Here is a 17,421-nt window from a genome sequence, read left to right as displayed (position 1 = left end):
TTTCTTTAGAATCTCCCATAAGCACAGTATCATCAGCAAAAAGTAACTGTGTCAATTCCCATTTTGTATTTGATTTCACATAATTTAATCCCACCTCTCTCTCCCGAACACCCTAGCATTTACTTCTTTTACAACCCCATCTATAAATATATTAAACAACCATGGTGACATTACACATCCCTGTCTAAGACCTACTTTTACCGGGAAGTATTCTCCCTCTCTTCTACACACCCTAACCTGAGCCTCACTATCCTCATAAAAATTCTTTACAGCATTTAGTAACTTACCACCTATTCCATATACTTGCAACATCTGCCACATTGCTCCCCTATCTACTCTATCATATGTCTTTTCTAAATCCATAAATGCAATAAAAACTTCCCTACCTTTATCTAAATACTGTTCACATATATGCTTCAATGTAAACACTTGATCTACACATCCCCTACCCACTCTAAAACCTCCCTGCTCATCCGCAATCCTACATTCTGTCTTACCTCTAATTCTTTCAGTAATAACCCTACCATACACTTTTCCTGGTATACTCAGTAAACTTATTCTTCTATAATTTTTACAATCTCTTTTGTCCCCCTTCCCTTTATATAAAGGGACTATACATGCTCTCCGCCAATCCCTAGGTACCTTCCCCTCTTTCATACATTTATTAAACAAAAATACCAACCACTCCAACACTATATCCCCCCCTGCTTTTAACATTTCTATGATGATCCCATCAGTTCCAGCTGCTTTACCTTCTTTCATTCTACGTAATGCCTCACGCACCTCCCCCACACTCACATCCTGTTCTTCTTCACTCCTAAAAGATGGTATATCTTCCTGGCCAGTGCATGAAATTACCGCCTCCCTTTCTTCCTCAACATTTAAAAGTTCCTCAAAATATTCTCGCCATCTACCCAAAACCTCCATCTCCCCATCTACTAACTCCCCTACTCTGTTTTTAACTTACAAATCTATTCGTTCTCTAGGCTTTCTTAACTTGTTAAACTCCAAATTTTTTTCTTATTTTCATTAAAATTTCTTGACAGAGCCTCTCCCACTCTATCATCTGCTCTCCTTTTGCACTCTCTCACCACCTTTCTTTTACTCTCCATATACTCCTACTCTTCTTATAACACTTCTGCTTTGTAAAAACCTCTCATAAGCTAACTTTTTCTCTTTTATCACACCCTTTACTTCATCATTCCACCAATCACTCCTCTTTCCTCCTGTACCTACCCTCCTATAACCACAAACTTCTTCCCCACATTCTAATACTGCATTTTTAAAACTATTCCAATCCTCTTCCCCCCCCCCCCCCACTACTCATCTTTGCACTAGCCCACCTTTCTGCCAATAGTTTATAACACTTTCACCTCCCTCTTACTTGCCATTTTCCTCTTTTCCCATCTACCCCTTACTCTAACTGTAGCTGCAACTAAATAATGATCCGATATATCAGTTGCCCCTCTATAAACGTGTACATCCTGGAGCCTACCCATCAACCTTTTATCCACCAATACATAATCTAACAAAGTACTTTCATTACGTGCTATATCATACCTTGTATATTTATTATCCTCTTCTTCATAAAATATGTATTACTTATTACCAAACCTCTTTCTACACATAGCTCAATTAAAGGCTCCCCATTTTCATTTACCCCTGGCACCCCAAATTTACCTACTACTCCCTCCACAACATTTTTGCCCACTTTAGCATTGAAATCCCCAACCACCATTACTCTCACACTTGGTTCAAAACTCCCCACACATTCACTCAACATTTCCCAAAATCTCTCTCTCTCCTCTACACTTCTCTCTTCTCCAGGTGCTTATACGCTTACTATAACCCACTTTTCACATCCAACCTTTATTTTACTCCACATAATCCTTGAATTAATACATTTATAGTCCCTCTTTTCCTGCCATATCTTATCCTTCAACATTATTGCTACTCCTTCTTTAGCTCTCTATTGAAACCCCTGACCTAATCCCATTTATTCCTCTCCACTGAAACTCACCCACCCCCTTCAGCTTTGTTTCACTTAAAGCCAGGACATCCAGCTTTTTCACATTCATAACATCCACAATCATCTCTTACTTATCATTTGCACAACATCCAGGCACATTCAGACTTCCCACTTTGACAATTTTCTTCTTCTTATTCTTTTTAGTAATCTTTACAGGAAAAGGGGTTACTAGCCCATTGTTACCGGCATTTTAGTTGACTTTTACAACACGCATGGCTTACGGAGGAAAGATTCTTATTCCACTTCCCAATGGATATGAAAGGAAAAGTAATAAGACCAAGAACTATTAAGATAAAATCAAAGAAAACTCAGATGAGTGTGCATAAATAAACGTGTACATGTATGTGTAGTGTGACCTAAGTGTAAATAGAAGTAGCAAGACATACCTGTAATCTTGCATATTTATGAGACAGACAAAAGACCACCAGCAATCCTACCATCATGTAAAACAATTACAGGCTCTTACTTTACACTCACTTGGCAGGATGGTAGTACCTCCTTGGGCGGTTGCTGCCTACCAACCTACTACCAACAATAAATAAATAAATAAATAAATAAAATATATATATATATATATATATATATATATATATATATATATATATATATATATATATATATATATACATACATACATACATACATACATACTACCAATCCATCCAACAGTACCCTCTTGGGAGCACCGCTGGGTCATCAGGCCATCGACACAGTCCTCAAGGACAAATTGAATGACCTGAAGAGAGTGGAGAGAATAAGCAACCTTGATGCCCATGATGCCTTGTATCTCACAAGGTGTCTTACTATGCCAAGACTCACTTCCTGAGGTGTGCACCCTCTTCTGACAACCCAACACTCAACGAATATTAAGCACACCTGAGATCAACCTTTAAGAAGGCACCGAATCTGTCACTGGAAAATCAGCAATGGGATTAGGCAACCCTCCCAGTGCGACTGCGAGGTATACGGGTGCGCAGAGCAACGCAGGTAGCTTTACCTGCATTTCTGTCTTCGTGTTTGGCTTCCAGTGGATTGGTCAAGAAGATTGTCCCCGAACGCTTGAGAGACGCGGTAGGAGCTCAAGACCCCAGGTTAACTGAAGCAACCATGCCTTGGGACATCCTTGCAGACTCCTCTAGTAGACCAGCTCCTCCCAAAGAGCACAAACAGTCCCACTGGGACAAACTGATCATGGAAAAAATCGCCAACACAATGCTCACCAACGCTTCAGGAAAGGGCAAAGCTCGTCTCCTAGCGGCTAAGGCACTACACTCAGGAGATTTCCTTCTAGCTGTTCCCAATTCCTCCTGGGCACTCGCCTCGACAAACAGGCCATTCGGATTGGTGTTGCTCTTCGCCTAGCCGCCCCCATCCTCGCCGAACATAGGTGTATTTGCGGCAGGGCGACGGCTGATCAATTCGGACTTCATGGCCTCGTGTGTCACACATCAGAAGGGAAGTATGCCAGACATGAGGAGGTCAACGACATCATAAAGAGAAGCCTCGCCACAGCCCGCTGCTCAGCCCAACGGGAACCCCAAGTGCAGAGGTCAGACGGAAGTCAAAAGCATCCTGATGGAGCCACTATGCTACCCTGGAAGGATAGTAAGCAGATTGCTTGGGACTACACCTGTGCCGCCACAATGGCAGACACCTACTTGCCATACTCCGTAGCTGAAGAGGGTGGAGCTGCCAGCTACAGGGAGACCCAGAAGACCAGCAAATATGAAGGCCTTCCCCCTTGCTATAACTTCATCCCAATAGGGTTGGAGACCCTTGGAGCATGGGGCAAGTGTGCTCTAAAGTTCCTCAAAGAGATGGGTGAAAAACTCATCATAGATACAGATACAGATACTAATGCCGGAAAAAAATCCCCCCCCAGTACCAACAATACCACCAGTCTGATAACATTCTTCTTTGCAAATATACAGGGTCTAAAGGCAGCAACAAACAACAAAATACCTTTCATCCGTGGACTGCTTGCAGAGGCAAAGGCAATGTTCGCAGCTTTCACTGAGACCCACATAAAGGATCACTTGGACAACGAAATATGGATCCCAGGTTACAACCTATACAGATGTGACAGAGTGAACAGGCAAAAGGGGGGGGGGGTTGGCCTGTACATTGCAGAGTCACTTGTTTGCACAGAACTGCTAAATGCCTCAAATGATGTAGTGGAAGTTTTAGCAGTAAAGGTCGAGAACCAAAACCTAGTCATTGTGGTAGTCTACAAGCCTCCGGATGCAACATCCCAGCAATTCCAGGAACAGCTGTTAAAAAGCTGGAGGTGCTGTCCTGGGAGACAGTAATGGTGAAGCTGGAGGTGCTGTCCTGGGAGACAGTAATGGTGAAGCTGGAGATTTTGTCCAGGTAGTCGGGAATTATACGCAGGAAGGAATACATATAAATGACCTCATAGGGGACAGGAGCCGTAGTGGGGAAACAAGTGTAGTCAAAGATAAGATAAAACCAATATTGCAAACTAGAAATACCACAGGAAATAGCAAACAAGAGGACTCCATTAGCAATAGTGAGGATATATTACCAAAAACAACTGGTGGGAGCTCCATTCTTGGTGCTAGGGAGGATAGGAATAAGACAGGTAAACATGCACCAACAGGGAATACAGCCACAGAAACCCAAGGCAAACGGAAACCAAGCCTGTGCACATACTATGCACTTGGTATCTGCAGACATGGGAAATCTGGAAAAACAGACGGGACGTGCAACTATGACCACCCTAGAAAATGCCGTGCCCATATGACAACAGGAAAATGCAAACTCCCTTCCTGTAAGCTTTTTCACCCTGAAATGTGTACCTCTTCAGTACAGGAAAGACTGTGCTATCACTTAAATTGCCAGGCACACCATCTAAAGGGGACAAAAAGATACAAAACATCCAGGCCATGGGAAAACCTGGGTAGCCACAGCCACTCAAGAGGGAGAGGTTTTTTAGTGCCAGGAAGGAAAAAAAAACTGGCAGGAAATGGCAGAAATCGTACACCAAATCCAGTCATTCCTGGTGTGGAACCACAGTCGATGGCCTCCACTCCAAACCAACAGATACAGATACTAATGCCGGAAAAAAAATCCCCCCCCCCCAGAACCAACAATACCACCAGTCCGATGACATTCTTCTTTGCAAATATACAGGGTCTAAAGCCAGCAACAAACAACAAAATACCTTTCATCCGTGGACTGCTTGCAGAGGCAAAGGCAATGTTCGCGGCTTTCACTGAGACCCACATAAAGGATCACTTGGACAACGAAATATGGATCCCAGGTTACAACCTATACAGATGTGACAGAGTGAACAGGCAAAAAGGGGGGGGGGGCGTTGGCCTGTACATTGCAGAGTCACTTGTTTGCACAGAACTGCTTAATGCCTCAAATGATGTAGTGGAAGTTTTAGCAGTAAAGATCGAGAACCAAAACCTAGTCATTGTGGTAGTCTACAAGCCTCCGGATGCAACATCCCAGCAATTCCAGGAACAGCTGTTAAAAATTGATCATTGTCCGGAAAATCTTCCAGCTCCTGCACCCAACATCTTGCTCCTGGGGGATTTCAACTTAAGGCACCTAAAATGGAGGAATATAGCAAATAATATTGTTGCAGTAATAACACCAGGAGGCAGCTCTGATGAAAACTCACACTCACGCGAGCTTTTAAATCTCTGCACAAAATTCAATTTAAACCAGCAAATAATAGAGCCTACTAGACTGGAGAATACACTGGACCTCATCTTCACTAACAATGATGATCTGATAAGAAATGTCACCATAACAAAAACAATATACTCAGATCACAACATAATTGTGGTTCAGACATGTATGCGCGGAGCCCCAGACCGACATAATGAGATTAGTCACGAGGGTGCATTCACCAAATTCAACTTCAATAACAAAAACATAAAGTGGGACCAAGTAAACCAAGTCCTAACCGATATAAGCTGGGAAGATATACTAAGCAACACAGACCCCAACTTATGCCTAGAACAGATTAACTTGGTGGCACTCGATGTATGCACAAGGCTTATTCCTCTAAGAAAAAGGAGGAGTAGATGTAAAATAGAAAGAGACAGGCGCTCCCTTTACAGGCGACGGAAAAGAATAACAGAGCGGCTAAAAGGGGTCAATATATCTGAAATGCGTAGGGAGACACTGGTCAGAGAAATAGCAAGCATCGAACTTAAGCTAAAGGAATCTTATAGGAGTCAGGAACCGCGGGAAGAACTAAAAGCCATAAATGAAATCGAAAGAAACCCAAAGTATTTCTTCTCCTATGCCAAATCAAAGTCGAGAACAACGTCCAGTATTGGGCCCCTACTTAAACAAGATGGGTCCTACACAGATGACAGCAAGGAAATGAGTGAGCTACTCAGTCCCAATATGACTCAGTTTTTAGCAAGCCGCTAACCAGACTGAGAGTAGAAGATCAAAATGATTTTTTTATGGGAAAGCCACAGAATTTGGTTAACACAAGCCTATCCGATGTTATCCTGACGCCAAATGACTTCGAACAGGCGATAAATGACATGCCCATGCACTCTGCCCCAGGGCCAGACTCATGGAACTCCGTGTTGATCAAGAACTGCAAGAAGCCCCTATCACGAGCCTTTACCATCCTATGGAGAGGGAGCATGGACACGGGGGTCGTCCCACAGTCACTAAAAACAACAGACATAGCCCCACTCCACAAAGGGGGCAGTAAAGCAACAGCAAAGAACTACAGACCGATAGCACTAACATCATATATCATAAAAATCTTTGAAAGGGTCCTAAGAAGCAAGATCACCACCCATCTAGAAACCCATCAGTTACACAACCCAGGGCAACATGGGTTTAGAACAGGTCGCTCCTGTCTGTCTCAACTATTGGATCACTACGACAAGGTCCTAGATGCACTAGAAGACAAAAAGAATGCAGATGTAATATATACAGACTTTGCAAAAGCCTTCGACAAGTGTGACCATGGCATAATAGCGCACAAAATGCGTGCTAAAGGAATAACAGGAAAAGTCGGTCGATGGATCTATAATTTCCTCACTAACAGAACACAGAGAGTAGTAGTCAACAGAGTAAAGTCCGAGGCAGCTACGGTGAAAAGCTCTGTTTCACAAGGCACAGTACTCGCTCCCATCTTGTTCCTCATCCTCATATCTGACATAGACAAGGATGTCAGCCACAGCACCGTGTCTTCCTTTGCAGATGACACCCGAATCTGCATGACAGTATCTTCCATTGCAGACACTGCAAGGCTCCAGGCGGACATCAACCAAATCTTTCAGTGGGCTGTAGAAAACAATATGAAGTTCAACGATGAGAAATTTCAATTACTCAGATATGGTAAACACGAGGAAATTAAATCTTCATCAGAGTACAAAACAAATTCTGGCCACAAAATAGAGCGAAACACCAACGTCAAAGACCTGGGAGTGATCATGTCGGAGGATCTCACCTTCAAGGACCATAACATTGTATCAATCGCATCTGCTAAAAAAATGACAGGATGGATAATGAGAACCTTCAAAACTAGGGAGGCCAAGCCCATGATGACACTCTTCAGGTCACTTGTTCTATCTAGGCTGGAATATTGCTGCACACTAACAGCACCTTTCAAGGCAGGTGAAATTGCTGACCTAGAAAATGTACAGAGAACCTTCACGGCATGCATAACGGAGATAAAACACCTCAATTACTGGGAGCGCTTGAGGTTCCTAAACCTGTATTCCCTGGAACGCAGGCGGGAGAGATACATGATTATATACACCTGGAAAATCCTAGAGGGACTAGTACCGAACTTGCACACGAAAATCACTCACTACGAAAGCAAAAGACTTGGCAGACGATGCAACATCCCCCCAATGAAAAGCAGGGCTGTCACTAGCACGTGTCAGGGGCCCGAGACTGTTCAACTGCCTCCCAGCATACATAAGGGGGATTACCAACAGACCCCTGGCAGTCTTCAAGCTGGCACTGGACAAGCACCTAAAGTTGGTTCCTGACCAGCCGGGCTGTGGCTCGTACGTTGGTTTGCGTGCAGCCAGCAGTAACAGCCTAGTTGATCAGGCTCTGATCCACCAGGAGGCCTGGTCACAGACCGGGCCGCGGGGGCGTTGACCCCGGAACTCTCTCCAGGTAAACTCCAGGTAATTAGGCTAAATTAAATTGCGCTTGTTATAATAAGGTTAGGTAAGTTTTCTAAGGTACTTTTGGTACAAAACTATTAATTTTTACATTAACATAGATGATAAAAATATATCTTTTAACATATACGATGAAATTTTAGAAAAGACTTAATTTTAAATGAGTTCATACTAATTGAACAATTTTACCTATTCTGCACGACATATATAAATAAATAAATAAATAAATAAATATATATATATATATATATATATATATATATATATATATATATATATATATATATATATATATATATATATATGCAAAATAACCACTCTGAAAGAATAGAGAAATTCCAAGCGCTTTCGTGACTACTCACATTATCAAGGATGTGAGTAGTCACGAAAGCGCTTTTAATTTATCTATTCTTTCAGAGTGGTTGTTTTGAATATTTTGAAATCACCTGTTTACTGTGATCTTATTGAATATATATATATATATATATATATATATATATATATATATATATATATATATATATATATATATATATATATATATATATATATATATATATATATATTTACACATACACACGCACACACATTAAGAGACCATCGAGATTAATGTAAACTTCACCGTGTATATCTAACCCCGTGTTGGCCTTGGTGAGCAGCTCGTGGTCAGTGATGATGGCTGTGTCGTGTTCGTGAGTGACCTCATAGTCGGTCCAGACCTGGAGGCCAGTGACTGGGCGTGCCTGCAACAGGTACACTCGCTCCTGCAAGCAAGCATAACACACAAAGGTTAAAACCAATGGATTATTATTAACACAATAAAAAAGAAGCACTTAGCCTACCATTGTCGTACAGCTAGAACCAATGGAATACTCCATATCTGTAGTCCGTATTTACAGTCATATATGAAATTAAACACCCGTGATTACGTATACTTAGTTTACCTTATACCCATCTTATGGGCGGTAGTTACCTCCTGTGAGAGGTAGTCACCCCATACCCATCCTATGGGCAGTATTCACTCCATACCCATTCTGTGGGAAGTGGTCATCCCGGAGGAAATATTTCAGCAATTTTTAAGACGTCTAGAATTTCACCTAGAACTAAACTCTGAAAAAAGAGTACTGAATGCTTGGTCTATTGGCAGTTTGAAGTTCTTTGTAAATAAAGAGCCCAATGGACTCGACCCAGGTGCTGTATATGGCGCCATGATTTTTATTTTTGTTTTCGAATTCTATGGGATTAGTGCTTATTTCAAACATGATTTGTAGGGTAGTCAGAGGTAATGAAAATTTTTGTTGTCTCCACTGCTCTAGTTCGTTGGATTATTCAAGAAGGATTCATACTACTATCTTAAGATTTTTTTTTTTTCGTCAGTGTATGAATTTTGTGTAATTAATGGGTCTATTCCACAGGTGGTTTTGGACCTGAGTTTTACGCGTGTAATTTTTTTTTAAATTTCTTGGACGTCATTTTGCACGCTTTGTGTTTCATCCGTCTGGAATGAATGTTAAAGTTTCTGTTATATATCGGTAATCTCTCGGTTTACATTGTCTTTACTTTCTTGGGACATATTTTTGTTTGTAAGCAGTTCAATTACCCCCTTTTTCTTCCTCTTATTTTATATTAGATCTTCTTGCAGTCTTTCTCAGTGGAACATATTTCATTCACTCATTGTTGTATGTTTATGTTTTCCAAGAACTGTATTAGTCTACAACAGTCAGGACTGGTGCTCAGGGGTGTCTGATAGTTCTTTAGTCCCAGTCAGTTCTGACTGTTGAAATTAAATTTACTGACCAACTCCTCATCGTTTACTTTTACTGAGGTTCAAGCCTAAATATATACTTGTTTTTACTTCTACCAGGTTGTGAGATGAGTATATTGTATTTTAAATTGTCATATCTGTGATTAGTTCATTGTTCGTGAAGATCAATTTTTTTTTATTTTTTAGTTCTGTTTGGTTTTGTTATCTGCTGGTTCGAAGGAATTGTTTGGTAGAGCCTGATTACCTCTGTGGTATGTATCAGTTGAGGTAACCTGCGTCTAGTGACTATTGCTAGTATGACACTCTTGTTTCTCAGCTTCTGTTTTACACTTGGGAGGATGAAGTCTCCAAGGAGGCGGATATTTGATGTAGGATTTTCAAGATTTTCAAGGTACCTATCCATCTATCGTAAATGGTCTTCAAATTCCTCGGCCATTGCTGATGGTGATTTTATATTTGCAAGAATAATTACTAATGTCTTCAGCTACTAATTCTTTTATTGTATCATATGAAGAATTCGTCAGATGTGTGCAGCCAAGTGTGTCTTTTACAGAGAATAACTTTCCCCTCCCTTCCTCCAGTGACATGGCTATAATTCAGATTTGAAGGCAATACATCAGTTTTGTAGTTAACGTATCTGTAATGAATTAATAGGTTTTCGTTGAATTCGGTTTTCGACGACGTTTTTCATCAAAATATCGTCCCAGTTTTCGTTCATCACCTCCGTCCGCCGTACTGAACGTGTCCAGCTGCCCGGGCCCACACAAAGCATCCCACGCACGCATTCTGGATCAGTCTGGCTTTGTTTCTTGTCAAGTGAACATTACCCTGCACATTCATACGAAACATTTCTTAATAATCCATTGTTTTTTGTGCTTGGTTATTGAGTGCAACTGCTAAATAAGCCACCATGGGACCAAAGAAAGTTCTGAGTGCCGGCCCTTTGATAAAGAAGGCGAGAAACACGATAGAATTCAGTGGTGGTAGAGGGTGGTAGTGATGGTGGTAGAGGGTGGTAGTGGTTGTAATGGTGGTAGAGGGTGGTAGTGATGGTGGCAGAGTGGTAGTGATGGTGGTAGAGGGTTGTAGTGATGGTGGTAGAGATAACCTCTCCTCCCTTTCCTCTCCTTGCCGTCTTCCATACGCCAACAAGAGTCTTCAATAAAGGTAAAAGTGACTGAAATGTTCATTTATCAATTTCATTAGCACTTTATATTTATTTTACATTGTTTTCTGTATGTAAAACTATAGTTATTCTCTATAAAATGTATTTTTTTGTTAATATTTTAGGGTATCTGGAACGGATTAATTGGATTTACATTGCTTCTTATGGGAAATATTGCTTCAGTTTTCGTCGAATTCGGTTTTCGTCAAACTGGAGCAGATTAAAGACGAAAACCGAGGTTCCACTGTATATGGAAACATGATATTATGTGTGTGGATATCAAACATGATGTTTTAAAGCTTCAGAGAGGGTCAAGTGTGATGTGTATAGACTTACCTGTACCAACGCAAACTCAATGTCCCTGTGAGTAGCGAAGGCCTGGTGCAGGTAGACTGCTAGACCTGCCAGACGCAGTGCTGTTGTCTCACTGAGGCACACCTTCCTACGCTCCTCCTCACTCACCTCTTCCTTCACAGGACCTCCCTCCTCTGCTGACACAGATGGTGGTTATAAATGATCTTCGTGTGGAAGTTGTGAAAGATACAGTTGTAGTTATGAATATATGGTCCAAATGGCCAGAAACAGTGTGTGAAAGAATGTTAAGTAACCGAGAGTATGGAGCCAGGGCTTGAACTCAGTTGCCACAGCTACGTGAGTACACAAAAATACAGATTAATTTTCAGGATGCCCCACCTGCACACACTTGGGTATGTCACACAGTAGTATTTATAACTATATTTGATGAGTTTATGAAGCTTTGTACAAGGTTTCTTGTGGGATCTCTCCACGTCTAGTTTTCCAGCAGCACCTCAGACTAGACCTCATTTAACATAGTCACCCCTAACTAAGTGTAGGTTTGACTTCTTCACTCAAACTTTAGGAAACAGTTCCCAGGTCATCCCCCACACTTGCCTTGCAATAATAATAATAATAATAATAATAATAATAATAAAAATAATAATAATAATAATATCTTTATTTACTACAAGTACATGTACAAGGTATACAGTCCTAGCTGACATCAATGACATACTAGTATATAGAAAGCCCCTTGTTATGCAAAGCATTTAGGGCAAATTAGGTCAGTTTTGTCCCAGGATGCGACCCACACCAGTCCACTAACACCTAGCTACCCATTTTACTGATGGGTGAACACAGACAACCGGTGTAAAGAAACATGCCTAAAGTTTCTACCCTCTCTGGGAATCGAACCCTGACACTCACCGTGTGAAGCGAGAGATTTAGCCAAAAGGCTAACTTTACGAAGTTTCTTTTGACCAGCTTCAAACATTCAACACTGGTGTAGCATACTTAGGAAAAAGATTATTATTATTGGAATATGTAAGTGCATATTTGCCAATTTTTTAAAACGAAACGCCATTTTATCCTGGAAAACATAAGTCTGTAGTGACCGACTTCCATCGTTAGTGGCTCAGGTATCTTGTGTTGTGATCGACTTCCATCGTTAGTGACTCAGGTATGTTGTGTTGTGATCGACTTCCATCGTTAGTGACTCAGGTATGTTGTGTTGTGACCGACTTCCATCGTTAGTGACTCAGGTATGTTGTGTTGTGATCGACTTCCATCGTTAGTGGCTCAGGTATGTTGTGTTGTGACTTGTGTTGTGACCGACTTCCATCGACTTCCATCGTTAGTGACTCAGGTATGTTGTGTTGTGACCGACTTCCATCGTTAGTGACTCAGGTATGTTGTGTTGTGATCGACTTCCATCGTTAGTGGCTCAGGTATGTTGTGTTGTGACTGACTTCCATCGTTAGTGACTCAGGTATGTTGTGTTGTGACCGACTTCCATCGTTAGTGACTCAGGTATGTTGTGTTGTGACCGACTTCCATCGTTAGTGGCTCAGGTATGTTGTGTTGTGAGTTCTGTTGTGACTGACGACTTCCATCGTTAGTGGCTCAGGTATGTTGTGTTGTGACCGACTGACTGTTAGTGACTCAGGTATGTTGTGTTGTGACTTCTCAGGTATGTTGTGTTGTGACATCGTTAGTGGCTCAGGTATGTTGTGTTGTGACTGACTTCCATCGTTAGTGACTCAGGTATGTTGTGTTGTGACTCAGACTTCCATCGTTAGTGGCTCAGGTATGTTGTGTTGTGACTGACTTCCATCGTTAGTGGCTCAGGTATGTTGTGTTGTGACTTCCATCGAGTGGCTCAGGTATGTTGTGTTGTGACTGACTTCATCGTTAGTGGCTCAGGTATGTTGTGTTGTGACTCGACTTCCATCGTTAGTGGCTCAGGTATGTTGTGTTGTGACTGACTCAGGTATGTTGTGTTGTGACTGACTTCCATCGTTAGTGGCTCAGGTATGTTGTGTTGTGACCGACTTCCATCGACTTCCTTCCATCGTTAGTGGCTCAGGTATGTTGTGTTGTGACTCAGGTATGTTGTGTTGTGACTGACTTCCATCGTTAGTGGCTCAGGTATGTTGTGTTGTGACTGACTTCCATCGTTAGTGACTCAGGTATGTTGTGTTGTGACCGACTTCCATCGTTAGTGGCTCAGGTATGTTGTGTTGTGACTGACTTCCATCGTTAGTGACTCAGGTATGTTGTGTTGTGACTGACTTCCATCGTTAGTGACTCAGGTATGTTGTGTTGTGACTGACTTCCATCGTTAGTGGCTCAGGTATGTTGTGTTGTGACTGACTTCCATCGTTAGTGACTCAGGTATGTTGTGTTGTGACCGACTTCCATCGTTAGTGGCTCAGGTATGTTGTGTTGTGACCGACTTCCATCGTTAGTGGCTCAGGTATGTTGTGTTGTGACTGACTTCCATCGTTAGTGGCTCAGGTATGTTGTGTTGTGACTGACTCCACTGTTAGTGGCTCGGGTATGTGTTGTGACCGACTTCCATCGTTACTGGATCAGGTATCTCGTGTTGTGGCCGACTTCCATCGTTAATGGCTCAGGTATGTTGTGTTGTGACCGACTTCCATCGTTAGTGGCTCACGTATGTGTTGTGACCGACTTCCATCGTTAGTGGCTCAGGTATGTTGTGTTGTGATCGACTTCCATCGTTAGTGGCTCAGGTATCTTGTGTTGTGATCGACTTCCATCGTTAGTGACTCAGGTATCTTGTGTTGTGATCGACTTCCATCGTTAGTGACTCAGGTATCTTGTGTTGTGACCGACTTCCATCGTTAGTGACTCAGGTATGTTGTGTTGTGACCGACTTCCATCGTTAGTGACTCAGGTATGTTGTGTTGTGATCGACTTCCATCGTTAGTGGCTCAGGTATGTTGTGTTGTGATCGACTTCCATCGTTAGTGACTCAGGTATGTTGTGTTGTGACTGACTTCCATCGTTAGTGACTCAGGTATGTTGTGTTGTGACTGACTTCCATCGTTAGTGGCTCAGGTATCTTGTGTTGTGATCGATTTCCATCGTTAGTGGCTCAGTATGTTGTGTTGTGACCGACTTCCATCGTTAGTGGCTCAGGTATGTTGTGTTGTGATCGACTTCCTTTTGTTTCCCTTAGGGTAGACTGCGCTGGGCTAGTGAGATATGGGGATACCGTTCTCAGGTTGCAAGAAAGGTAATGCCCCTATGTAATTAGACAGTTTTTATTAGTTTCTTTACCTCCCTACAGCACAAGGCAAATAACACCTGTGGGTGAGCTAATGCACATTTTGATCCCAGGAAGAGACTGGCAGCTCCAACTCCTTGAATCAAGAGACCTCCACCATGAACAAGTCAGCCATCTTGAAGAGTGTCAGTGTTTTATATGTTGTAGATATACACTCACTCACCCTTTATGGTATACTTTATTTTCTTAGCACCGAGCTTGGTATGTACGAGGGAGAGTTGGTCGCGCCAGCTGCGTCGTACCACGATGGTGTCAGAGTCCACCACGGCTGACACCACACTCTGTAGGTGGTGACACATGTAAGGTACACACTCTGTAGGTGGTGACACATGTAAGGTACACACTCTGTAGGTGGTGACACATGTAAGGTACACACTCTGTAGGTGGTGACACATGTAAGGTACACACTCTGTATGTGGAGACACTTGTAAGGTACACACTCTGTAGGTGGAAACACTTGTAAGGTACACACTCTGTAGGTGGAGACACTTGTAAGGTACACACTCTGTAGGTGGTGACACATGTAAGGTACACACTCTGTATGTGGAGACACTTGTAAGGTACACACTCTGTAGGTGGAAACACTTGTAAGGTACACACTCTGTAGGTGGAGACACTTGTAAGGTACACACTCTGTAGGTGGAAACACTTGTAAGGTACACACTCTGTAGGTGGACACACTTGTAAGGTACACACTCTGTAGGTGGAGACACATGTAAGGTACACACTCTGTAGGTGGAAACACTTGTAAGGTACACACTCTGTAGGTGGACACACTTGTAAGGTACACACTCTGTGGGTGGAAACACTTGTAAGGTACACACTCTGTAATGTGGAGACACTTGTAAGGTACACACTCTGTAGGTGGAGACACATGTAAGGTACACACTCTGTAATGTGGAGACACATGTACATGTAAGGTACACACTCTGTAGGTGGAGACACTTGTAAGGTACACACTCTGTAGATGGAGACACATGTAAGGTACACATTCTGTAGGTGGAGACACATGTAAGGTACACACTCTGTAGGTGGAGACACATGTAAGGTACACATTCTGTAGGTGGACACGCTTGTAAGGTACACACTCTGCAGGTGGACACACTTGTGAGGTACACAGTCTGCAGGTGGACACACTTGTAAGGAACACACTTTGCAGGTGGACACACTTGTAGGGTACACACCGTAAGATGTTAGAATTACCAACAATATTTTAGGTAAAAGGACACATGAGCAACTAATGCGAAGTTTTATTGTGGCAACGTTTCGCTCTCCAGGAACTTTGTCAAGACTGCTTGACAAAGCTCATGGAGAGAGAAACATTGCCACAATAAAACGTAGCATTAGTTGCACTCGTGTCCTTTTACCCACCATGGTACACACAACTTACTGGTGTATCAGCAGTTGTGTGATGCTGCTCGTCCCAGTAACCTCACACATCTCATACAGACTGACATATAATTGACTGATGAAGGCACTTTAAACAGTGAATATCCCACGTAGTTATCTCTACCAGGTTCAGAAGCTCCTCGTTTTATGTTTGCCCGACAGATTTTTTTTATATCGTCTTTATCTTATATTTTTCCGTTGTGTTACGTTATAATTAGTAATTTTTATGTAGAGAGGAAAACTTAATCTAATTTAACCATAAAATTTTCTGCAAATTTTAATTTACAAACCAACACAAATGTTGATGAGAGTTAAGTGGATTTGTTATGTGATGAAACTATAATATATAAAATAAATGTAATATATGACTATATTAACACAAGAGGAATTTAAAGCCATAAATGAAATTGAAAAGAACCAAAAATACTTTTAAGTCAAATCTAGAGTAAAAACCGCAGGCAGTATTGGAGCCCTGCTGAGAGAAGATGAGTCTTACACAGATGACAGCAAAGAAGTGAGTGAGATGCTGAGGTCCCAATATGACTCAGCTTTTAGTGAGCCGTTCATCAGACTAAGGGTCTACAGTCTCAATTATTTTTTTTTTTATGTCTGAGACTCAAAATTCAAAAATTTCAGGTATAATTCTAACATCACAGATTTTTGAAAAAGTAATAAAAGACATGGCCATGCACTGTGCTGCCCCAGGCCCAGGCTCATGGAACTCCGTGTTCATCAAGAACTACAAGAAACCTCTTTCTCGTGTCTTAAATATTCTATGGAGAGGGATCATAGACACAGGGGTCGTCCTACACACACTAAAAACAACAGATATAGCCCCACTCCACAAAGGTGGCAGTAAAGCAATTGAAAAGAACTGCAGACTGATAGCACTAACGTCCCACATCATAAAAATCTTTGAAAAAGTTCTAAGAAGCAAGATCACCAACCACTTGGATACCCATAAGATGCACAACCCAGGACAACATGGGTTTACAGCAGGTCGCTCCTGCCTCTCACAACTACTGGACCACTATGGCATAATGATAATAATAATGTCTTTATTTCTTTAAGTACATATACAAGGTATACAGTCCTAGCTGACATCAGTGACATACTACTATATAGAAAGCCGCTTGTTATGCTGACCATTTAGGGCCAGGTAGGTCAGTTTAGTCCCAGGATGCGACCCACACCAGTCCACTAACACCCAGGTACCCATTTTACTGATGGGGAACATAGACAACCGGTGTAAAGAAACACGCCCAAGGTTTTTACCCTCACTGGGAATCGAACCCAGACCCTCGCCGTGTGAAGCGA

General features: G+C 42.0%; 1 protein-coding gene across 1 annotated transcript in view; it reads right to left on the bottom strand.

Annotated features, from left to right (window-relative positions):
• LOC128692823 (rifampicin phosphotransferase) overlaps window positions 1-17,421 on the bottom strand; it is a 240,021-nt gene that overhangs the window by 135,313 nt on the left and 87,287 nt on the right. Inside the window, exons 14-16 of the mRNA XM_070092185.1 lie at window positions 14,879-14,996; window positions 11,442-11,593; window positions 8,812-8,939 (exon numbers count right to left, since the gene is read on the bottom strand). Of these exons, the coding sequence (XP_069948286.1) occupies window positions 8,812-8,939; window positions 11,442-11,593; window positions 14,879-14,996 (398 nt within the window). The remainder of the gene's footprint in view (window positions 1-8,811; window positions 8,940-11,441; window positions 11,594-14,878; window positions 14,997-17,421) is intronic.

This window comes from Cherax quadricarinatus, chromosome 38 (genome assembly GCF_038502225.1).
Source record: "Cherax quadricarinatus isolate ZL_2023a chromosome 38, ASM3850222v1, whole genome shotgun sequence".
Taxonomy (NCBI): Eukaryota; Metazoa; Arthropoda; class Malacostraca; order Decapoda; family Parastacidae; genus Cherax; species Cherax quadricarinatus.
The sequence above is the reverse complement of the archived record's forward strand: the minus strand, read 5'-3'. Positions and strand labels throughout refer to the sequence as shown.